The 26065-nt window shown below is 43.0% G+C and overlaps 1 protein-coding gene across 1 annotated transcript in view; it reads right to left on the bottom strand.

Annotated features, from left to right (window-relative positions):
* Positions 1–26065, bottom strand: part of IGF2BP2 (insulin like growth factor 2 mRNA binding protein 2) — a 143224-nt gene that overhangs the window by 3464 nt on the left and 113695 nt on the right. The window contains exons 8-14 of the mRNA XM_081070874.1: positions 18886–19008; positions 18400–18535; positions 15899–16027; positions 6984–7052; positions 5953–6069; positions 3077–3151; positions 1477–1608 (exon numbers count right to left, since the gene is read on the bottom strand). Of these exons, the coding sequence (XP_080927000.1) occupies positions 1477–1608; positions 3077–3151; positions 5953–6069; positions 6984–7052; positions 15899–16027; positions 18400–18535; positions 18886–19008 (781 nt within the window). The remainder of the gene's footprint in view (positions 1–1476; positions 1609–3076; positions 3152–5952; positions 6070–6983; positions 7053–15898; positions 16028–18399; positions 18536–18885; positions 19009–26065) is intronic.

The raw sequence follows: 26065 nt of genomic DNA, 5'->3' as shown, positions 1-26065 counted from the left end.
TCAGGGACAGGGAGAGGGAGTCCAGCTCCTGACTCCATGAACTCCTGGGGCTGAATTCTTATTCCACGTTCCTAGCAGTGCAGCTCACACACGTGCTCAGTGACCCAACTTCCCAATAACCCAGGGAAGGAAATCATGACTGGACACGCTCTTCTGGGTGCCAAGCATGAGCCGACATGGCCTCTCCTCTGACTCACCGAAGTAGCCTTTCCTTTCTGATCAGTCCCTGTCCATTCCCGCTCTTCATTTGCATTCCTGCCTGCGTCCTGCTTATGCTGTCTGTCCTTATCTTTTTTCCCTGCCACTCCTGGGCCCAGACCCAGGCCCACCTCCGCCATGAAGCCTCCAGCCCATGCTGACTTCCCTTTACCTAAGTCATTTCCTGCACGCCTCACCTGCCCCAATAAGACTGCACTTCCCGAGGCTTTGTGCCCCAGCCCTGGTCCCACAGTGCTGAGCTCGCCCGTGGAGTGGACACAGAATTTGATTCTAAAATGACCACACAGGACATGGAAGGGCCAAGCTTCCCCTCCCTCATGGACTATTTGCTTTCTTTTGCCTACTACACTCCAGCTTGCCGGGGCTCGGTGTGTGTGCGCTCAGATGTGGACCACATTCCTGGAGACGGGGAATAACATACGAGCCATGAACTTCACTCTTCTACATAAAGGCGACTCATTATATCTAGAACTTGGCTGTGATTCCTCTGTAAGAGTTTCTATGTAAAGAAAACAGCTCTCCCCCCAGTTCCTGCCGCCCAATACTGCCGCTTTGCCAGCATGCTCAGCTCCGTGGACTGCCCGGGATCGCGTCCCCGCCAGGTGGGTGAGTTATGTTGTAGAGCGCCCCTGGGCCTCACAGACTGTCCGCTCGTCCTGACAGGCTTCAGGGTTACTTCTCTGATGCTTTGCACATCACACTGCTGCTGCAGGCTGAAAGCCTGCATTCCTTTTCTAAGAACGACTGCCTTCTCACCCACCACCTTACTGCTGAATGAGCACCCCTGTAGCAGATGGCCAGGTCTGGGAAACGGCCAGAAGACCGAACCTGTCAGGAGGGAGAGTTAGGCCTCTGGGGGCATTTGTCAGCAGAGGGAAGAGCAGACGAGAGTGAGGACACCAGGCCCCGAGGGTCTCAAGTGTGAAATCAGAGAGGACGTCGGGTGCTCTGCCAAGGTCACTACTGTCCCTGTGGTTGTCCTGCTGCTACGAGTGGCTAGAAAGGGGGTGGGAGGCAGCCTGCCTGTGTGCAGGGAGTGGAGCCCATTTCCCAGCATGCACTGCGAGGTGGTGTCCTGGGCTCAGGACCCTGGTGTTCGGGGCACACGCTGCGCTCCAGGCAGCACCGTGGACATGGGCCCTCAGCTCTGGAGTGATGCTAATTACACTTCTGGCCTTGAAGAGCCAACGGGGGTCTGAGCATCAGGCCAGGCAGGGGATCAGCCCCAGAAATGAAGCCAGCTCAGGGCACACTTACGGTTTTGCCGCCCTTGCCAATCACCCGGCCCGCTGTGGAGGAGGGCACTCGGATGTGTGCTTCCAGCTTCACCTCTTCTTTGGGGTTAAAGAAGTTTTCTTCTTTCAGTTTCCCAAAGATCCGCCCCTGGGCCTGAGAGAGCAAGACACGACTGGTGACGCTCCCAGCTGCCAGCCACCTGCCTCGGCACTGCTGCTCCTGGGAGTCCTGAGCCCGCCTCTGCACATCCCAGCCTGACGCACTCGGGCCAGACACGGGGCAGCCGTGCGCCCCGCTTCAGCTGGCGCACAGGCCTGGCGGGCGCTGCTCCTGCCACAGCCAGTGCGTGCACTGTGCAAAGTGTGCACGGGCACGCGTGTCTTCATGGTTTGCACATGGTCACCTCCTCCAGGAAGCTTTCTCCATGTTGGGCTGGGGGTGGTGGTGAGGGGGCAGTCACTTCTGTACTCCTAGCTTCTAGGAACATTTGCTTGAAGAATTTGTTCAGGGAATTCTTAATGTCCTCCCACCATGGTATGTTCAGATCTGGTTAGTGTAAGATGGAGGTGAGGATGGTGGTGATAGGATTTAATGAGCCTCATCTGGCTTTTTAATGTCTACCTCCAAAGCCAGTGGAGCCGAGAGGTTATTGTTCTTTAAAAAGCAACAACCAAAAAAATCCTTAAAAAAGGATGTAATTTATATTACCTAAAAGTCATCATTTTCAAGAGTAGACTCCAGAGTTTTTTTGTGTATTCACCATGTTGTACAACCATCACCACTATCCAGAACATTTCCATCGTTTCCCCCCAAATAAAAACCCTTATTAGCAGTGAGCTCCAGTTCCTCCTAACCTCAGTCCCCTGGCGACCACTATGCTAATTTCTGTCTTTGTGGATTGTGCTTTTCTGGACATTTCATATAAATGAAATCGTACAGTATGTGGTGTTCTGTTTCTGCCTTCTTTCACTCAGCATCACGTGTTCTATGTTCACCCATGTTGTAGTGTGTACAATTTCATTCCTTTTCATGGCTGAATATTTGATTGTGTGGACATTTTGTTTATCCATTCATGACCTGAAGGGTTATTGCTGTTGAATGGTTCCACATGTGTTAGTTTTGTCTTCTCAGACAAATTTTACATATTTTTAATTATGAGAATTATACTTTTATAAATAAATGTTTCTGACTTTTAGAAAACTCAAGGTATAATGTTCTGGAGGAGGAAAAAAAGGCAAAAAAAAAATTACACGCAACCACATCATGCTATTTCCCTTCATACCCCACAGCTTGAAGGGTAGACTAGACTAAAAGAGTCAGAAACATCCATTCTCCAAACCATGGCCACGGGATCAGCGATATTCCAGAGGTGGTACCCTTTGAACTGGGCAACGACAGACAATCTCCTTTTCCAAGGGAAAACAGGGAAGGAGGGCTCCCAGCAGAGGGAACAACCTGAAGGTGGGCAGACCGAGTAAGTCTGAGGCTCGCGAGCAGTAGCAGGAAGGGAAACGGAGGCTGGGCCTCCAAAGGTGGGGTGGCTGCCGCAAGGCCCTCAGCTACCCCCACACGCTGCCCTGTTCCCAGGGCCCGCAGGGCTCAGGTGGCCCTTGGCACTGACCTTGAACTGGGCTTCAGGTGGTCCGGTGATGATGACCATCCTTTCGCTGACGTCTGGGCCTTCTGCTGGGGCAATCTGCAATTCAGAAGGAACAGGAGAGTGCTGCCGCTTGGCGGCATTCCACAGCCCCTTTCAGGTCTCTGCACCTGGTGCGCTGTTTGAGCCCTGCTGCCTCCACGCTGAGGCTTAGGAACCAGGAGCGCAGTGCCCAGTATCTAACTTGGGTCTTTGGTCGCCCAGGGAGAGCTGGCAGCAGGTCCGTACTTACTGCCTGACCCTGCCCCGAGCACCAGCAGTGACTGGCTGCCTTGCACCAAGGAGTCCAGAGCTCTAGGAAGAGGAAGGTCCAGGCCTCAGCTTGCAGGAAAGGTAACCCTGGTTCTAATTCTCAGCTCCCAGAGGCAGTCGGCTGAGTGACAGCTGAGCTCGAGCAGGTGTCGTTAAGAGAAGGGCTGAAAGGCTAATTCACGATTCCCGTTGACCACGTCAGTTGTCGTCACTGTCCACTTCGTGGTGACGCATAGCTGGCTGCCTTGTTCGGATTATGAAAGACCCCCCCACCCCACGCCCCAGGGTCCTATTTTACAGCTGAAGCAAACGGGACCAGAGAAGTGAGGTGACTGAAGACCACAGGGTGGGCAGGGCGGGAGCAGGACCCGGAGTCACTGCAGGTGTCTCTGGCTGCATTTTGTGAGGTTTCCTGAAGCCTGCTGAGCAGAGGCTGCGCAGGACAGGGGAGCGAGGGGGGCAGCCCTTCCTGTCACCAAAGCATCGCTTGGGGTGCACCACCCCGAACCTCAGCTCCGCCCGCCTTCCAGGACTCTGCTCCCACACATTAGTGGACAGCTCTCGCCCTTCCTTGGTGCCATCATGCCCGTAGCCCTGCTTGTGGCTCCTGAAAGGTGACAGAGCAAGAGCAGGGGTTCCCTGGAGATTCTCTCGCTTCAGAGACACATGCTTTAGAAACCTGTCAGGATCCAAGGAATCTAGCAACAGCCAGGTTGATTCTGAAAAGGAGGAAATTTCTCTCGCATATAGTTGGCTTCCCTGGTGTTGTCTCTTCTTTACTGCTCTGGAGAGAGAGGCAGGGCCCAGGGAAGCCGCGGGCTGAGGGCCCACGTGACAAACGTGTACACACCACCAGGCTGCAGAGCCCATCCTGCCCCTGGTCCAGTCCTGCCGTTTGTCATCACACAGGTTACCGGCAAAGTGCCACACCACCACTCAACCTTGCTGGGACAGAAAGGGACTCTGGTGGTGCTGTGGGGCGAAGCCCATGGGATTGCTGCTCTCTACTCATTTTCCCCAAGACCGGCTGGGAATGATTCTGGTATAGCACTCGGGTTGTTACACTGGGAGAACACTGGACCAGAAATAGAACTTGGTCAAATCTCAGCTCTCACACACTAACTTGTGGCCTTCGCGAAGCCACTGAAAGGCTCTGGGCCCTGGTTCCTTTTGGGCAACGGTAAATGGAGAGCCATGGCTGCACTCAGCCCCAAGAGGTGCTCCATATGCTGCAGGTGAGCAGAGTTACACCAGAGAGCCAGTCCTGCCACCCGTGCACCTGGGCCGCACCTCTGCCCCTCTCTGTCTCCCTTAGAGGAAAACAGGGAGGGTTTGATGAGATGACCCCTCAAGTTCCTGAGATGCGGGGCATCTCAGACCACAGGACTGAAAGCGGGGAGAGGCCCCGGGGCAGGGCCAGCCCTGCAGCCTTCCACACCTTACTTGTCCTGTCACGGGGGTGAGGCCAGCGCGACCTGGGCCAGGCTCTCACCTGCAACAAGCCTGCTGGTTGAAAAGGCCCCGGGTGCTCCACAACTGCCCCCCACACCTCAGGGCTCTCATCCAGTGTACCCACTCTGCAGGTGAGATAAATGAGGCCTGGAAGGGGAAACGATTTACCAAATAAAATTCTTTTACGGTCTCACTATAATCCTCGTCGTGCACTATTCAGAATGTTTTGTTTCTCCAGCACGCTTGCTGTGGGAGAAATTCCAGCTCTTCCTGGGGAGAAAGTGTAAGCATTCTTTCTCTCCAAGTCATGAGACTTCTTGTTCAGAATTCCAGGCTGTTCCACGGGTAGCAAATTATTTTACGTAACAACGGAAACTCTGTTTCCGAAAGTGTTTCATGAGGCTCGAGACGTGCTCAGCATTCTGCTCGCGAGTCAGAGCTGATAGCTGGGCTTGGAGCAGGACCAGGGTCGAATAATCCTTCCCTTTCAGTTTCTCTGACGAGTCTTCACATTGTGCTGGAGAAGGCAGGATGTGGGTACGTAACTGCAGCTAGGGCTGTGCTCACAGCCATTCCCATAAATCAAGGGGCCTTCCTTCCTTCCTGAGTCTCTCTGTGCAGTCCCAGGGCTTCACCTCAGGTTATGCCACCAGCTTTTTGTTTATCTATGGTTTGTCTTCCATTGCTTTTCAAAGAGTTTTTCATTCAAACTACTTTTTCAAAGCTCAAGGGTTTTTGAAGCAGAGGCTAGTTAAAGCATCAACGTGCTGAGAGCTGCTAAGTGGGAATTATCATTCCACTTAAGTCCATTCCCTTAGCTTAGGGAAGATCCTCAGCCTTTCTTTGCTTTATCTCCTTGAGAAGAGGAGCAAAATGGAAACCCAGAGAGGACTGGGGTGGCTTATCTGGTATTAATACTTTTTCTAATTCAGTTGTTAGTTGAACAAAACAAGGAATAAGAGAGGTAAGGATGAGAGCAGGAGGGAATAGACCTGGAGGCCAATTTTTCAGATCCTGTGGGATTCTGTCCCTGGATGGTGTAGGAGTTGCCCAGGACTGACAGAAATAAGGTACATGGGATGGGAGGTGGTGGTGGAAGAGGGTGGGGTACAGGTGGCTGCTGAGAGCAGCTTTACCTTGATGGAGGCCCCAGCGAATCTAGCCAGCTGTTTAATGTGTGCCCCCTTCTTCCCGATGATGGCCCCCACAGCCTGGGTTGGGATGAAGAGATTCACAATCTCCTGCTCCGGATACTGGAAGGCCAAGACAAGACAGAAGACGTCATTCCCACTGGAGCTGCTCCTTTAGGAAGTTACAGAGCGTCTACTATGAGGCATGTGGTGGGATGGCCCCACAACCAAGCAAATGGCCAAAATGGTGCCTGGATTCCCCTGTGGCCTGGGCTCTGCAGGTGGGAAGCTTGAAGAATGAACATGAACACAGGCAAGCGCGACACAACAATCAAAATGCAAACTCCTCTCGATCATCTCCAAATTTCTTGGATACAGGCAACTGTCTACTGACAGGTTTCCTGTCACATACAAATGTGATGTGTTTCTCCTGTGTCTTCATCCAAGAAATCATTAGTTATTAATGTACCCGGCCTGAGAACCGGGCTCAGAGGCACTTTGTTAGAGGGAATGGAAAGCTGCCTCGTCCACCTTGAAGCCAGAAACGGCCTTTTCCCTACAGTGGCGCCATATTCCAAAGAAGCTGCAACTTGTACACCTGCCCTGACCAGGCCACATGGTGACAGCCCAGAGAGACTTGGGCAAGGCCCCCAGGGATCCTTGCTCCAGGGGTCTGCGGAAACATGACCCCATTTACTAGACCTTGTTCAAAGGTCTTTGGAAACCGTTCTTTACACCAACAACACCTCTAACGTTACCTGCTGACGGCTCACTGGCACCAGTGTCCTGCCACCTGGAGGACTGTGAACATGAGCAGGACTGCTGGGCGGGACAGCACCTCTATGCACTTGAGCCCTGCAGGTCTGGTGTGCTGACGCCCTGGTGTGTCCCTCACTCCCAGGCGACCCGGAACCACAGGACCCAGCATTCACTGGGTAGTGACACTGAACATTCACTGGCTAGTCCGCCAAGGACAACGAGGTGCCAGCCATAGGAGAGGGCAAGTGGCAGCTGGGGCTGAACCAAGGGGCACTTACGGAGTGATGATGCGGGAACGGGCCGAACTGGTGAGGGGGGTACAAGCTGGAGAAGTATCCGGAGTGGGTCTGCGGTGTGAGAGAGAGTCAGTCAGACAGTGCCCTCAGCAAACCCAGGTGGCATTTACCACACGCCACACAGCTCTCTGCAGCACCACCTGGCCCCACGGTCATGTCTACCCACCCGTCCCTCTGTAGCTCCGCTCTCTGCTCCACTTGCCCTCGGAGCACTGGGCTGGGCTGAATGTTTAACATTTCCAGCCGAGCCATGCTTTAGGCTCGTAGGAGCTTCCCGTGGGAGTGAGTGAGTGCACGCATGCTCACGCAGACCCACACCCACACACTGTCTTAGCCTGTCCTCAGGCAGGGCCGGTGCCCTCCAGGTACCAGGGAATTATGAACAGTGGATTAAAACAGAGAGTGCTAGGACACTGTCCAAGAGCTATTGGGAGTCAGGGGACGGCTTTCATCTGAGGGCCCTTGAACAAATCTCCTGATGGCCTCCATCTCCTGCATCTCCAGCTGGGCCCTGAGCTCCAGATCACAACTTCACCTTATGACTCATTAGGGACAGAATGCAACTGTTCCCTTTATGAGTGTGGCGAGTAGACTGGCCTCGGGGGAAGAGATGAGTGAGGAGCTCTAGGTGCCCAATGCACCTGCTGGGACTTGCATGACTTGGAAAGAGGCTGCAGTGACACCTCATGCCCACAAGAGGGGGATATGACACCAGCGTTCCCTTGGCAAACTCCAGTTTTGAAAAAGAAAACTAAGCGAACAGGTTTGGCTCACTTGGTCCTACCTCTTGCTTGACGAGTATCAAATCAACACCAGACTCCTTTCTGTGCAGGTTCCTGTGCTGGGGGCTTTCCTGGGCCATGGGGGGAATTCCTGCTCAAAGCTCTACCTTGGGGAAAGGATGCTTCTGCCCTCCTCTCTCCTAGACAGCCTTTCCTAAGTTAGCCCTCATAGCAAAAATAATTCTTTTGAATTGTAATTTGCCTTTTCCTCACAAAGACTTAGGTAAAGCCAAGAATACACAGGCCACAGTGTGGCTGCTATTCTGGGTTCAAACACGCCCAACATAAACACTATATTAAATTTAGGTCTCCTGCTTGAGTTGGGGGAGAGAATTCACTGCAAAAGGGTACAATGAATACGTGCGTTCCCTACTCTTCTTTTTATTCATGAGTTACTGCAACTGGACAATTATTATGGGGCATGAACCCTGAACCCTGCAACAGGAGCTCGTTTCTACCCGAGGCTCTGCCATTTGCCTTTGTGTACATAAGTTGGTTTTTGCAGTTGGAAGACTCAGAAAACCTGAGTCTGAATCACTAGCTCTATACAAGTTGGAATAATTTATTTAGCCTCTCTGAACCTAATCCACAAATGGATTAAAATAATGTCTAGATCTTATAATATTGTGAGGATTCATTCATTCACGCAAAAGATATTTGAGCATCTGTATGTCTGAAGCATTGTTTTAGGTGCTGGGGACAGTAAAGGTCATGGTCACCATGCGTCTCACATTCAGTCTACTGAAGAGGCAGACAAATACTGTAAAAGAATTGAACAGGATGATGTGAGGAAGAGGAATTTCAGAGATGGGGGTTGGGATGGCAACCTTAGCCGGAGTGGTCCAAAGACTCTTGGAGGAGGTCACCTCTGGGTTGGGACCCATGGAGGAGATGGAACCCCATGCAAGGCACCAGGGAGGGGGCATTCTAAGCAGGGCTTTTAGAGATCCAGAGCTTGGAAGGAGTGGGCTTGTTTGGAAAACAGAAAGGAGGCCAGTATCAGGAAAGCAAATAAGACAGTACAGCAGGATATGAAGGAGCGACAGCAGTGCAAGATCATGCAGGACCCTGTGGTCCTTAGTTTGGACAGGGATTTGACCCTAAGTAAACAGATGCCTCCTAAGGATGTTGTGTGGCATTTAATGAGGTCACAGGAATGGAAGAATCTACCATCGGGCTTTGCATGGCTGAATTAATGAATATTACATGAGTACTTAGTTATAATGAAATGTGTGGCTCACCAGAGCCTACTTTCTACTTCCCATCCCCTCAAGCTTACATGGAGTCTACACCTTCACATGGAAGATGGCTTTCAGAGCTTAGTCACAATGATCAGAAAAGTAACCTATCGATGACTTGAATAAATGTTCTCTGTAATAGGAAAGCAGGTTGTAGCCATCTGACAAACCAAGGCCCCAGGAAAGGGGAGGGTCAGTGTGGAATCCCGACCCCAATGTGGCAGCTGGGCTGTCTCAGTTTGAGGGTCCCCAGCTATTTTATGAGGGAGAAGCTACTTTATTACATTGGGGAGGGGGAGAGAAAATATTATGATGAAGGTGCCTTTGCCAGGTATGCCCCATCCCCTGCCAACAGAGGGTGGGGGTCTGGTCATTATTATCCTGAGTTTGAGAGAAATTGGTGTCTGCTTTTCCTCTATGCTTGACTGAGCTTGGGGGTAGGTAGAGGAGTATGTATCAAACGCACTTGTAGAAATCAAAAAGGGAAGTATAAACAGTTGGGTCTGCTTTTTCTATAGGAAGAACTGTAGGGTCCTAAGTACCAAGCTGTTATGTATGATCATTTGATGCACAATTGAGGTGACATTCTACAGCATGAAGAAATCAGGGGGTGGGAAAGAGGTAGTGTAGAGGGCAAAAGTCAGGCATATAAATTACATTCGAATATCTAAGTAGCTTTAGTATGATGACAGAGTGATGCCACGTTGCAAAGAGGGCGTGTGTGCTCACCTAAGGAACCAGGGATATGGACATGGGCCTGGGGGAGGGCAGCAGACCCGGCCAGCGGGGTCACTGGCATGGGCAGGACTTTCCGAGACGCAGAAGGTGCACCCTTCTACCCCAGCGTGTCAAAGGACCTCCTCGCAGCCCTGCTTATCCGCCTGTGCGTGCTCTCCTACGACAACCTCCAGAGCTGATGGGGACCAGAAACTGGTAAGCGACCGGTAGCAAGAGGTAGAGGCAAGATTTGAGCACAGATCAGTCTCTGCAGTACCAGACCTTAACCACTGCACTCAACACTGCCCTCAGCTGGCAGCATGAATTAGGAGAGCAAGGCAAGTAAACAACCCTAGTGAATTGATTCGGGAAAAGAGGGGGAGCTTTTTTAAGAAGTCTACTTGATTTCTTAGTGAGATTCAAGAGGACAGTGCTTTAATACATGAGGAGACTACTATGAGAAACCCAGTTAGAGAGCTAGCTCGATTTCAGAAATTAAAAACATGGTTAGTGAAGTAAAAACTCAATAGAAACCGCATAAACAGCAGAACAGACACTCTTGAAAGCCAATTGGTGCATTAGATTAACCCATGCAAAACAAATAGAGGGAATTAGAGAGAAATGTACAGTAGAGTGAGAAGATCCACTCTCCATCAAGTGGGAACAAGAGAAGAAAAAAATGAAGCAGAGGGAAGAGAAGGAATAATAAAATTAATTACAGAAGCAAAAGATTATCCTGAGCCAAAGAAAAACTTGATCAAAGGACTCAGATTCAGACTGTGGAATCCCAAAGGTGAAGGCAAAAATACTACACAAGGCAAAAATCTTACAGAAAAGTTACCTACAAAAGAATCAGGCCGGCAGCACACCTACCTCAAGAATGAAATGCTAGAAGTAATGTTTTCAGAGCTCTAAAGGAACCATGACCCTAAGATTTCTAGATATCTACTTGAACTTTCATTCATGTGTGAGCGGGAAAGAAAGGCCTTTCCAGATATGGAAAGATTTCGAAATTATACCACTTATATATTATTCCTGAAAAAAGTTATTTGCATAAGTACTCCAGACAAACAAACAACAAAAGAAAATAACAAAAAAGAGAGGATATGGAACACAAGAAACTGTCTGCAGTGAGCAAAGAAATCAGTAAAAGTTTAGTTCATTTTAAATAACTATAGATTATGAGATCGAGTGTTCATTAAGAAAGAAAGCTTTATAATTTGGACTAAAATTCCAGATTATTTCTAGAGTGATATGACCAAAACTCATTAAACAAAATCTGTTAGAAATAAAGAATTTGACAAAATCATAATCATAGTGGGAGAACAGTAAACGGCTCTCGAAATTTAATAAGTCATACAGATTTTTAAAACATTGTATAGAGGATATGAGCCGCCAATAAGGTTTGATTTTATAGATGTAAATACAACTTTGAGCCCATCAGGAAAGGTGCCTCCTTCCAAATGCCCATGATTTTCAAAAACTGATAATGCATGAACAAGGCCACAAAACCCAGAATGTTCCAATAACATTCTCTGCATACAAAGTACAGGAAACAATTACAAGATAATAAAAAAGAAATCCTTAACCACGTAAATATTTTTTAAATAGAAAAAGCCCTAGCAAATCTGATTAAGAAAAAAAAGAGAGAAAACACAAATATACAATGTTAGGAATTAAAAGGGAGCTATAACCGAAAGTTTAATAGAAATTTAAAAGGCAACAGTCTCTATACATTATGCCAATACATTCAGAGGGTGCCAAAAAAATGTATACACATTTTAAGAGATGTTATCTATGTATTACTTTTTGAAGTTGAATTGAATTCCAGTAGCAATGTGTAGTATAGAATGACATTTGCTCAAAAGATGGCATTAATCAAATGAATGTTAGCGTCATTCATTGTATTACAATTTTAATACAGTTTTTTCCTTTCTTAAAATGTCTATATATTTTTTGGCTCCCTCTGTATAAAAAGAGATGAAATGAATACTTTTATAGGAAAATGTAAATCAACAAAAACCAAGTCAAAACCTTGTAAGAAAATCAAAAGCTTATAAATATGATCCTTCTCCAAACAAGTGCTAGACCCAGATGTTTCAGATAAGTCTTACCAAATCTTCAAGGAACAGAAAATTCCTACATGTGATTTAATTTTCCCAAGCATAGTAAAAGTCATCTTTCCAATTCATTCTTTGAGAAAAATAACCCTGCTGTTAAAATCGTCAAAGAGAATATAAAACTAGTAATTGCAGTGCAGACAAAAAGATGAATGGAATGGAATACAGTCCAGGAATGACTAAGTGGGAACTCAGTGTATGACAAAGCTGACATTTCAAATTGAGTGACTTGAGGAAAACTGAATATCCACTTAGAAAAAGAAAAAACAAGTCAGATACTTATCTCAAGTGTAAGTCAAAATAAATTCCCTATGAATTACAGATATAAACAATCCTCAAAACCCAGCAACTGAAAATTACTATAAGAAAAAAAAATACTACTATAAGAAAACATTGGAGAATATTTTTACAGTTCTGGATGTGAGAAGCCTTCTTCCTTAGCAGGATGTCAAAGGCAAGAAATCCATAAAAGGCAATGTCACTGATTTAACTATCTCAATTCTTAAAATTTCTGCATGAATTCTGTTGAAGGGAAATCTGTGAAAATTTAAATTGCATATGCTCTTTGATATAGTAATTCTAATCTTATAGTATTTACTTTCAGATACACGCACACACTTGTGAAAAGATTTATGAGTAGGTATAAGGATATTCATTTCACACTATTTGTAGTAGAGAAAACCTGGAAACAACCCAAATGTCTAATAATAGTGTGCTGGTTAGAAAAACTATAGCAAATTCATACAACAGAATATTATGCAGCTATTAAAGAGAATTAGGTCTAGCTATGGAAAGATGCCCATAATAAGTAAAAAACAACACAACCAAACTTGTAATTTACTGTGTATGGCATGATTTCATTTGTATTTCTGAATAATAGGATTGTATATATACTGAGAAAACATTTTAGAAATGTGTAAACATAACAGTGCTATACTTCTGGAGAGTGGTTGTTGGGTAAAATTTGGATAAGAGAACAAAGGCTGAAGGAAAACATTTACATTTTACTTTATACAATACTAGTTTGTCCAAAATGTACCTTTTAAATTATTATGGCAGAAGACACCACAAATAGAGCAAAGAGAAATGACAAGCTGGTTGAAAACACAACACAACAAATGGCTAACAGCCTTAATATATAATCAGTTGTTACAAATCATTAAGAAAAAGATGAAAAATAATGATGACAATAGTAGCTAAGATTTACACAGCAATTCCTATGTGCAGGCTTTAACTTATTTAATAATCCTTAGAACAACCCCACAATATGTATACTATTAACACCCCCATCTTACGGACAGGGACATCAAGATGCAAAGAGGTTACGTCGCTTGTCCAAGGTTAAAAATAGCAAGTGATAGATAGTGCAGAGATTTAAACGCTGGTAGTCTGGCTTCAGAACCCACATTGCCTCTCAACAGACTGATGGGCAAGAGATACAGAAATCCAGCTCATGACAGAGGAGAAAAATATGGCTAAGAAACTCCTAAGTGTTGTGTCTAATAATAACAAAAGAAACGTGTATGTTCAAGTAGCAGATTGTGTTATTACAATCTGAATAATTACACTGGTAGTGAGAATATGCCAGAAATAATCCCTCTGTCACACACTCTTTGTGGGAAGGAAAAGTATCACATCCTTCATATATCAAAATTTATATATTTTGTGTCAACTTTTATATATTTTATAATTATACGTTACATATAAAATTTATACATTCTTTGGCTCAGCAATTCTATTTTGAGAAATTCATCCTGACGAAATAACTGAATAAAACAGCCAAGATTTATATATAAGAATTTCTACTACAGAGTAAAAATTTGGAATACAGAATATATATTTAATATATGTAACATATTTAATACTATACATATATAAATTGTATATATACACACAACTACATATCTGAAAACACCAGTTATTTCTAGATTAAGAAAAAATGTGCACTTTCTACTTTTCTGTATTATTTGCTTCTAAATACTATGCACGTATTCCTTTTATAATCAGAACATAATACAAAATGATAGTTTTCATATGTATACATATGCATTACAAATTTCAGAGGTTAGAGACCTACCCATACATGTGTGAGGTACACAGACTTTCTGACCTTTTAATGCCAAGAGAAAAAGCACTATTGTTTTGTGATGTATAAAAGCAAAAAAAACAAAACAAAACAAAAAACAACCCAAAAACAAAAGAAACAAAAACCCCAAGCCCCTAGCTCCTGGATATCTGAATGCCTGTATGACAGGAAAATATTTCCTAAGTATTTGAAGTGTGGCCAGCACCCCACGCTACCCTGTCCTTCTCACAGGGCCTGGGCTCACCAGGGAAGCCCATAGGCCTGCAGTGCAGACCGCAGGTGTGGTTTTGGGCACCTATCCTAGGTTATTCGACTGTTTTCGACTACAAAAGAAGCTTTCTAACTGGCAAAACCTATGTTCAATTTTAGAAAATATTCCACAATAACAAAAATTTGTCCTCTTGTTTTAGTTCAGCGGTTTGCAAACTTTTTCTGTAAAGGGCCACAGAAAGACTTTCGGCTTTGCAGGTCACAGGGTTTCCAACGCATCTACTCAACTCTGCCAACAGCAGGAAAGCAAATAGACAAAATCGAAACAAATGGTCATGACTGTATTCCAATAAAATTTTATTCACAAAATAAGTGGCTAGATTTGGCCCACGGACTGTAGTTTGCTGACCCCCGTTTTAGATTATCAATTTTAGAAGTGGTCTGTGTTATTATACCTTTCCCCCACCATTCATATTCCTTAGGCTGAAAGGGTGGCCTGGCTTTAGGTAATCTTCTGTAGGCAGTGTATGCAGTCTTTCTCCTAAGAAAGGAGATGTGTCTCAATGCCGTTGAATTGTAGCAAGCTTGGTCATTCTCAAATCTCACAGCAAAGATGGGGATGTGGACCTCTTGTAGCTGTTCTCACTCCATTGAGCAGACACATGACTGTAATAGCTGCCACATCTGCAGCTACACACACACACACACACACACACACACACAGCTCAATACTGGGCCCTAGCCTCTAGTTGACGGGAAAATGGATATCACTCTAAAGAAATGGTATGAAGATTTAGAAATGACTCAGAAGATCAGTATATAAATAAGACTACACGATGTGTATGTTCTTGTGGCTAAGGACGTGGGTGCCAATTCATGTGTGCATTTTGTTGGCAGAACAGCAGAGTGGGTTCATCCTGTGTCTCGACAGACAACCCAAAGAATCCTAGGAATTCTCACCCTGCAATGCCTACACCAAGCACCTACATCAAAAGAAAGGAGCCGCTAAGGTAACATTCACCAACCTGACTCTTCCCATTCAAACAGCATAAACACTGGGATAAGCACATTTGCTTTAAAAATAAGCTGTATGTGGGGAGAAGAATTAGGAATGAAAGAAAAAAAAAAGGTGTCACGTATCCCGAACCCCAGCCTGGTAATGTACTGATCCTGAATGATGCTTGCGAGTGGTAGCAACAAGTAGAAAACTCGTAAAACTCACATTTCTTTTTCTGTTATTAACTATCATTCAAACCACAAATACTTATTGAGAACCTACTAAATGCCAGGCATTGTGCTAAATATTTCAAAACAAACACTGTGTATTATTTTCCTTTAAAAACTGCCTATTAACAAAATATTAATAACAGGTGGGAAATGTATCTATCTCCGAGAGTCATCCAGGTACCCTAATATTTTAATAAATGAACAAAACTCATGAAGATTCTTATTTGAGCTAACAAATCCTTTACAATTAATAGGCTTCTAGTTAGTGATTTTGCTAGTAGTTTTTCTTTCCTAGATATGACACATACTATTAATATTAAGAGCACACATTTGGAGGACTGTTGAGTAATATTAATCTGTCCATTAGGAAGAAGTCCTAAGAAATGTTGGATTCCTCCTACAGTCACTTACGAGCATGGCCCCTCCAAATGACAGTTCAGATTTAACACAGCAGAGTCATGCCGCTGACCGGAGGTGCCCAGAGCATAAGCAAACCCCTGAATGCTGAGCTACTTACAGCGAAAGGGTGGTAGGGGGGAGCGGGGGGAGCTCCTCGGGGCCCTGCTGGAGGAGGCAGCATGGACAGTCCCGTTGAAAAGATGCCAAGTGCGCTGAGGTTCAACCCCGGGATCAGATTGGCTTGTTGCTGGGGAGAAATGGAGAAAAAGATGAGGGGAGGAGACCAGAGAGCCCCAGTTTGCCTGGGTCAACCTGCATCTCTTGTCTGGATGGCACCAGTCTCTTCATGAGCTCTGCCCTGGCCCAGTGGACCTCTTCTCCACCCTGGTGCCAGGAGGGGCTCTCCGAATCTTAACCTGACCGTGGAGTTCCTTCAGAGCTTCTCTGCCACCCTTGGGAGTGTGTATACATCTTCACACAGCAAACGAGGCTCTTCCTGGGGATGGACACCTTACCAGCCTCTCTTCTGCTAAGTCCTCATCTCCACCCTGCCCAGTCCTGCTCCCCTCTCACCTCTAGGCCCCTGCACACTTTGTTCACCTTGAAAGGAATGTGCTTCTCTCCCTCCTCCCCTGGCTAAGTCCTGGCTACTCCTCACGTGGGTTTCACCCGAGCTTAGGTGTCCCCTCATCCAGGAAGCCTTCTCTTACCCCCAAGGTCACAGCTCAAATGCCCTTTCTTTGCACTCCTAACATTCCTATGTTTCCTTAAAACAGCACTCATCGCGTGGAATGTGGACCACCTGTGCACTTCGTCCCCTTTCAGACCTTGCGGACAGAGACTGTCTTACTCAGTGTCGTGTGCTCAGTGCCTGGTACATAGTAAGTACTCAGTAAGTATCTGTTGAATGGCTGATGTTTAAAACACATTGGATGAATGTCTTTTGTTTTGTTTCGTTTTAACTCTACCCAGGGCAAGATCAGAGCCTCCGCTGGGAAACCACATATATGAACTCCGTTATCCAGACTCAGCATGGTTCACAACTTCGGCTTTTGCACCATTTAGTTCCCAGCTTCGTGATCATCTCACTTGTTTATTTCACATTTAAACATCGGGAGACGCATATAGGTTACAGTCAAGTTGTAACTACACAGCCCTTCAAAGGCAGAGAGATGCAGTCACTCACCCTGGCCTGTATCCAACTTGCCCCTCTCCAAACACTAAATAGTTCTCTAACATTTTCTATTTTCTCATCTGTGGCTAGGGTCACCTAGCAAACTCTCCTTTGTTTAGACTGTCTGGAACAGCAGAGTTGGGATCCTTAGCCTTTTACCCCATTTGATACATAAGATCTAGTAGTTTTGTTATTCATCTGTCAATGCATGACTTAGGTACAGATATGAATGAATCTAAGTGATAGGCTCAGGGGAAAATATTTGGAGCACCCAGACCCTATTGTAGCTTTTCTGTGTGTTCACAGAAAGAGATGTTTATCCTAAAATTTCAAGAGGACACACACACACACACACACACACACACACACACACAATTAGATCATTGGGTGATACTTCCACAGACAAATATATACACAAACGGGGAGAGGTCACACTGGAATCTTCCCATCATGTCCTCTAATTATCATATGATGTGAGCTGCTAAGGTGGGAGAAGAGAGTACTGACCTAATAGGGTACTGTGGAAAGTGCTGCCATGAGGGATCTGGATTTAACTTACATGACCTCTTTGTCAGCATTTATTTCTCTATGAAATGTTACCAGGTCTGGGATTTGCTTCAAGGTCATTCAAGGGAGGTGGGGAGGTGGATGAAGGTTCAGAAGAAACTAAACAGGCCATGAGTTGATAACTATTGAAACTGGATTATGGGAATATGCAGGCTTATCACAGTACCCTTTCCTCTTTTGTATATGTTATAAAATATATAAAAATATCGTAGAAAATACAAAAATTGACCGCTGAGCTTTGGGCTATGCCAATGGACAAATGTTTTTAAAATTTCTGATGCCAGACTGGTGTCTCCCCATTATGAAATGGGGACTAGGTAGCAATAACAAGAAAGATAAACCCAAATCACTCTGCTAGAAGTGTTAGAGCTGAGGTGATTGACATTATTTATTGGGCAATCTAACACAGCAGATCAGTAAGCAAGAAATGAAAATCAGAAGTTAATTTTAAAGTATGCATTTTTAAAATTGGAAAGTGAAAAATAGAATCCCATTTTTCTAACATACCATTATTTTTATTTTTATATGTAGACTTCTGGTCATTTTGGTCTGTATTATTTTACATAACTGTAACCCTACTTATATATACTTTCATATATTCTTTTCTTAATTAACATATCATAGACAATCGCTCATTTTAAAATCTTCGAAATTATGATTTTAATGGTTTCACATTATTTTGTCCAGTGCATTCATCATAATTTACTAGTTGGTCTCTTGATTATTTTAATGTACTTGCGCCAAGAAGGCAGGAAGAACACTGCATATCTATTCTAAGGTGCTTCTTCACTATCTGAACGTTAATTATTCTGAGAGAGGCTAGGGTCCTACCTGAAAACACATATGAAAACCAGCAGAAGAAAGCATTAGGCACTTACATTAACAGCCAGCATATCGTTTTCAAAGGCCTCACGTAGCTTCTTCATAATTTCTATCTCAGCATGGGCACAGGCCTCGACAGTGCCCTTCACAGTGATGGTTCTTTCAGGGTTGTATATGCTCAAATCCTGCAAGCTGGCCACCGGGAAAAAGAGAGAAATTTCCTTTTTTCCAAAAGGAAAAATAAATCTCAAAGGATCACAAACAAGTCTTGGTGGAGGAGGCAGGGAGAAGACTGGATTTCCTTACCACACACTGTGGTACAGCACCTGCCACCTTAACTCAAATCTTTGTAGTGACTTAGATCATATCTGTAGTAAAAAAATGTTTCACTGGTAACTATTTATGTATTTGTTTTGATGGGTTTTGGAGATAATTATATCACTTATTCCCATTTTAGGGAAAACCAAATGAGTGAATTGGACATATCAAAATGCTCAAATTCTCTTATTATTGGGCACAATTAATCCGAATGAGTGGCTTACGATGAGATTGTTATCTTGGTCCCTGTCTCGTGTTCAATTTTCTTCAAATTTCTGCCTTCTTTTCCAATAAGTCTTCCAACCAAGCCATTGTGGGCCAAGATTTTCAGAGGAATCTCTTCAGCTCTAAAAGAGACAATCAACAATTTAACATTTCAGGTGGACACAGTGGTTGCCTCCCAAGAGCTATTATCCTATTTTTCTCTTACAAATAGAAGCTGTCTTGTTCAGGTATCAAGTGGCCATGGGCTTTAGAAGCTAAGTCCCTCACTAAGCGCAGTATCTGAATTCTCATTAACATAAGCCAAACCATGATAATTATACTCCCTTGTTGTGACTGGTTGGAAGTAAGTCCATGAGGCAGATCTGGTCAATGAGGTATAAGGAGAAGTCTGTTGGGTGACTTTAGGAAGGTTTTCCTTGCTCTTGAAAAAGCACAAGGGATAATGACATTAGTCAGATGGCAAACTAGAAAGCTTCAGGCCCTCCTACCCCCACAGAGACTCTGAGTTAACAACAAGAGACTGGTCAGAATAACTCTGTCAGAACTCTAAATATCAGCTGAGAAGCTACAGCACCCAAGCTATTATAAAACCAAGAAGAGATTCCAGCAAAAGGGGAAGAAAAATCATAACATTTGGAGTGCCTGTTCATGCTCCTTCACCTACACAACACAGCAAGAGGCAGCTAAGAAGCAATCCTCCATACCAGGGCTCTGCTCTCTAAAACAAACAAAAGACTTGACCATGAGTCCAACATTCTAGCTTGTCTGGGGGATGCCTGAGGAATTGGTTTCTGTCTTGCCTGAGTTGGAGTGCTCACGAGACTGGCACCAGAATTTGGAAGCTGCTGAAAACAGAGGTAAACAGCATATTACAGCGGCAGTTCCACAGTCAGAAGCCAGGAAGAGAAAGTGATCAAAAAAGTTTAAGCGGTTTAGAACCTCCATCCAGGCTATTAATGAAGGTCTTCTCTTGAATGAAGCTAGTATGTAAAAACTGTGAAAGGTGGTTGTGTTTTCAAATCCAAGCAAAAAACAAACAAACAAACAAACAAACAAACAAAACCCCACAAGCCATACAAAGAAACAGGGAAACACTGACTAATCAAGAGAAAAAACTAAAGCTCCGAGAACTGACCTTAAAGAAATGTAGATCTGTAAGCAAAGAATTTAAAATAATTGTCATAAAGATACTCAATGACCTAAAAGAGAACACAGGCAACTAAACAAAATCACAAAAATGATGCATGAACAAAATGAGAATATCAATAAAAAAGCATAAACTATAAAAAAACAACCTAACAGAAATAATGAAACTGAAAGTACAATAACTGAACTGAAAAAAATTCATTTAAAAGGTTTAACAACAGACATGAACAGGCAGAAGAAAGAATCAGCAAGCATGAACACTAGTCATTTGAAATCATCAAGTCAGAGGAGGAAAATGAATGACAAAAAGTAAAGAGAGGCTAAGGGATTTATAGGACACTATTGAGTAGATCAATATACATATCATGGGACTCCATAAAGAGAAGAAAGAGAAAGGGCAGAGAGCTTATTTAAAGAAATAATTATGGATAACTTTCCAAATCTGAGGAAAGAAATGGACATACAGATTCAAGAAGCTCAAAAACCTCCAACTAGGATAAATCAAAGAGAACCACACTGAGACACATTATAACCCAAAGTGTCTAAAGGCAAAGGCAAAGGAGAATCTTGAAAGCAGCAAGAGAAAAGTGATTAGTAACATACCCAGGAGTTTCCATAAGATTATCGGTGGATTTCTCAGCAGAAATTTGCAGGCCAGAAGGGAGTGGGATCATATATTCAAACTGCTGAAAGAAAAAACTGTCAACCAGGAATACTGTATCTGGCAAAACTGTCCTTTGAAAATGAAAGAGAAATAAGACTTCCCAGATAAACAAAAGCTGAGGAGTTCATTATTATTAGATCTGCTCTACAAGAAATGCTAAAGCAAACCCTTTCACTTGAAACGAAAGGACAGTAGACAGCAACACAAAGCCATGTGAAAATAAGATTCTGTAATAAAAATAAATACACAAATACAATGACCTACACTATAGTAACTTTGACGTAAAATTTAAATGACAAAAACGATAATGATAAATCTACACTAATGGGCATACAATACATAAAGAATAACTTGTGACACCATAATAAAGTGGAGGGTGGAGTGGTAAAGGAATAGTTTTAAATGCAATTGAAGTTAAGTTGTTACCAGTTTTAAATAGAATGCTATAATTTTAAGACGTTTATGTAATTGCAATGGGTAACCACAAAAAAATCCAGACTATACACAAAATGAACTGAAAGGGAACCAAAACATATCACTAAAAACCCCAAAACTCCACAAAGGATGTCAGTAAGAGAATAAAGAAGATAAAATAAAGCAACAAGACATATAGAAAACAAATGAACAAAATGGCAATTGTAAGTCCTTCCCTATTAGTATTTACTTTAAATGTTAAGGGATTAAACTCCCCAATCAAAAGGCATAGTTTAGCTGAATGGATTAAAAAAACAAAATGGAAAATCTCAAGTCAACAACTTTACACCTGAAGAAATTAGAAAAAGAATAAACTAAACCCAAAGCTAGCAAAAGGAAATAAATAATAAAGATTAGAGCAGATACAAGTAAAATAGAGAATAGAAAAACAAATGAGGGGGAAAAAAAATCAATGAAACTAAGAGTTGTTTTTTTTAAAGATCAACACAATTGACAACTCTTAGCTAGACTAAGAAAAGAAGAGAGAATATGCAAATATATAAAATCAGAAATGAAAGAGGGGACATTACAACTGATACCCCATAAATAAAAATGATTATAAGAGACACTATAAACAGTTATACACCAACAAATTGAATAACCTAGAAGAAATGTACAAATTCCTAGAAACACAAAAGCTACCAAGATTGAAACATGAATAGAAAATCCGAACAGACCAACCACAAGTAAAGAGATTGAGTAAGGAATCAAAAACCTCCCAAAAAAGAAAAGCCCAGGACCAGATATTTTCCCTGAAGAATCCTACCAAACATTTGAAGAAGAATTAACACCAATCCTTCTCCAACTCTTCCAAAAAACTGAAGGGAGCAAACACTTCCAAGCTCACTCTGTGAGGCTGGCTTTACTCTAATACCAAACCCAAGCAAAGATACCTCAAGAAAAAAAGAAACAAAAAAACTACTGACCAACATCCCTGATGTGAATACTGATGCAAAAATCCTCAATAAAATACTAGCAAACTGAAATTGAAAGCACATTAAAAAAAAGTATATACTATGACCCAGTGGGATGTATTCTTGGAATTCAAGGATGGTTCAACATATGAAAATCAATGCAAGATACCACATTAACAAAAAGAGGGACAAAACCCACACGATTGTCTCAACAGACAGAGAAAAAGCATTTGACAAAATTTAACACCTTTTCATGATAAAAACACTCAACAACCTAGGAATAGAAGGAAACTACCTTAGCATAATAAATACCATTTGTGGAAAGCCCACAGTGAACATCATATTTAATGATGAAAGACAAAGCTTTTCCTCTAACATCAGGAACAAGACAAGGATGCCGGCTCTCACCACTTCTATTCAACATAGTAGTGGAAGTCCTAGCCAGAGCAATTAATGAAGGAAAAGATATAAGAGGCGTCTAAATTGGAAAGGAAGAAGTAAAATTATCTCTATTCACAGATGACATAATCTTATATGTAAAAACACCTAAAGATTCCACACAAATATTGTCAGCATAAACTAATTCAGCACCAGCATGGGATACAGTCAACACGCAAAAAACAGTTGTTTCCATACACTAAAAACGAACAATCCGGAAAGAAAATTAAACAAATAATTCCATTTATAACAGCATTATAAAGAATATTTAGGAATAACCTAATTGAAGAAGTAAAAAACTTGTACACTGAATCCTACAAAACATTGCTGAAAGAAATTAAAGACAACAGAAATCAATGAAAAGGCCAGCCCGGTGGCTCAGGCAGTTAGATAGAGCTCCATGCTCCTAACTCCGAAGGCTGATGGTTCGATTCCCACATGGGCCAGTGGGCTCTCAACCACAAGGTTGCCAGTTCAATTCCTCAAGTCCGGGAAGGGATGGTGGGCTCCGCCCCTGCAACTAAGATTGAACACGGCATCTTGTGCTGAGCTGCCTCCAGGATGGCTCAGTTGGTTGGAGTGTGGGCTTTCAATCACAAGGGTGCCAGTTCAATTCCTCGAGTCCCGCAACAGATGTTTGGCAGCGCCCCCTGCAACTAAAATTGACACGACACCTTGAGCAGAGCTGCCACTGAGCTCCCTGATGGCTCAGTTGGTTGGAGCGCGTCTTCTCAACCACAAGGTGCCAGTTCGACTCCCGCAAGGGATGGTGGGCTGTGCCCCCTGCAACTAGCAACAGCAACTGGACCTGGAGCTGAGCTGCGTCCTCCACAACTAAGACTGAAAGAACAACTTGAAGCTGAACGGCACCCTCCACAACTAAGATTGAAAGGACAACAACTTGACTTGGAAAAAAGTCCTGGAAGTACACACTGTTCCCCAATAAAGTCCTGCTCCCCTTCCCCAATAAAATCTTGAAGAAAAAAAAAGAAATCAATGAAAAGACATCCTACATTCATAAGCTGGAAGACTTAATATTGTTCAGATGTCCATACTACCCAAAGTGATCTATGGATGCAATGCAATCCCTATCAAAATGCCAACGGCAATTTTTGCAGAAATAGAAAAATTCATTCTAAAATTTGTATAGAATCGCAAGGGACCCTGAATAGTCAAAATAATTCTGAAAAAGAACAAAGTTGGAGGACTCACATTTCCTGATTTCAAAACATATATTTCTAAACAAAGCTACAGTAATCAAAACAGTGTGGTACTGGCATCGAGACAGATGAATAAACCAATGGAACAGAACAGAGATCTCAGAAATAAACTCTCACATACTCGTATATGGTCATATAATCTTTGACAAGAGTGCCGATGCTACACAACAGGGAAAGGACAATCGCTTCAACAAACAATGCTGGGAAAACTGGATACCTGTATGCTAGACCCTTATCTTACTCGATATACAAAAATTAACTCAAAATGGATTAAAGACTTAAATGTAAAACTTAAAAAAACTATAATGTAATGTAAAACTAAAACTAGAAGAAAACACGGGAAAAGTTTCATGACATTGGACTTTGCAAAGGTTTCTTGCATGTGACACCAAAGCCAGACAACAAAAGCAAAAATCGACAAACTTGTGCATCAAAGGACACAATCAACAGTGAACATACTCATATAAATAACTCTGACAACTCAACAATAAAAAAATCAAATAACCTGTTTAAAAAATGTGCAAAGGACTTGAATAGACATTTCTCCAAAGGTGATGTACAAATGCCAACAGCATAAAAAAGATGCTCAACATCACTGATCATCAGAGAAATGCAAATACAAACCACGATGAGACACTGTGAACACCAACGACTACTTCACATCCATTAGTCTGGCTACTATCAAAACAACAGAAAATAACAAGTGTTGGTGAGTATGTGGAGAAATTGGAACCCTGTGCACTGTTGGTAGGACTGTAAAATGATGCAATTGCTACGGAGAACAGTATGGAGGCTCCTCAAAAAACTGAAAATAGAACTGCCATATGATCCAGCGACCTCACTTCTCGTTATACAGCCAAAAAAATCAGAAGCAGGGTCTCAAAGAGATATTTGCACACCCATGTTCATAACAGCACAATGCACAATAGTCAAGAGGGGAAAGCAAACCCAAATTCATCAATGGACGAATGAATAAACAAAATGTGGTATATACAAATATTATTCAGCCTTAAAAAGAAATGAAATCCTATCACATGCTACAACATGGATGAATCTTCAGGACATTATGTTAAGTGAAATAAGCCAGTCACAAAAAGAAATACGGGATGATTCCACTTAGATAGGAGTTCTCTAAAGTCAACAACTTCATAGAAACAAAGTAGAATGGGAGTTATCAGAGATTGGAGGGAGAGGGAAAGGGGAAGTTGTTTCAAGTGTATAGTTTCAGTTTTGTAAGATGGAGAAAGTACTGGAGACCTGTTTCATAACAACGGGAATATACTCACTACTGAACTGTACACCTGAAAATGGTTAAGATGGTAAATTTTGTTTTTTTTTAACCACAATTAAAAAAAAAAAGGAAAGGATGCCTTCTCTTTCAATTTTTGAGTATTCTGTGGAGACACAAAGTCAGAAATCACTACAGCCATCCTGTCATCACCAGGGGAACATGAGACACCCTGAAGAAGGTAAAGCAGAAAGAAAAGTCATGAGTCTTTGAGTCCATGATTCAACTGAACTTGGAGTCATTCTAACTTGGGACTTCTTGTTACATGACATAATAATTGTTTCTTATTGCTTCAGCCAGTTGTTATTCATGTTTTCTGTTATTGAGATCAAAAGCATCTAACAGATGCATTATTGTTGTCTCACAATAAACAGATAGCTGAAGAAGCTCCCAAAAACTGTAACTTTCAGAGTGCAGGATTGAGGGGGCGGGGTGGGGTTTGGTCACCATTGTTCACTGACACATAGAACAGTACCTGGCACATAGTAGGTGCTCAATAAATGTTTGGTACATGAATAAAAAGGAAGTTTAGGATTCCTCTTCTCCTACATCCTCCACCTCTTATTCATTCCCCTCAGGGCTCAGCTTAAATGTCACTTATACAGAGAGGCCTTCTCTGAAATGCCCAAATCTCCTCCTGTCCCCCCAAAGCCTTAATTAGGGTCTGTAATAATATGCAGTCATTTTCCACTACAGCACTGTGCTTAATCATGAGCTGTGCTTAATCATGTACTGGTTTAATTATTTGTTTAGTGAATGTCTCCCCCACTGGACTGTAAGCTCCAGGAAAGCAGGAACTGGGTCCTCATCATGACTATAGCCTCAACCCCCCAGCACAGTGCTTCATACAGCGTGGCACTCAAAGAAACATTTATTTTAAAGATATTCAAACTCTATCTTGGCTTTACACAAAAACTTAAAAATCCAATTTATAAATCAGTCCTTTTGATTATGTAGAATATAAGTTGTTTGCACCTAGGTTAAAGGACGAAAGAGCATGTTATTTATAAACAACTTGGATGAGAGAGAGGCTTC

This window comes from Rhinolophus hipposideros (assembly GCF_964194185.1).
Source record: "Rhinolophus hipposideros genome assembly, chromosome: 2".
In the NCBI taxonomy this organism is placed as follows: domain Eukaryota; kingdom Metazoa; phylum Chordata; class Mammalia; order Chiroptera; family Rhinolophidae; genus Rhinolophus; species Rhinolophus hipposideros.
This window is presented reverse-complemented; position numbering and strand designations above follow the sequence as displayed.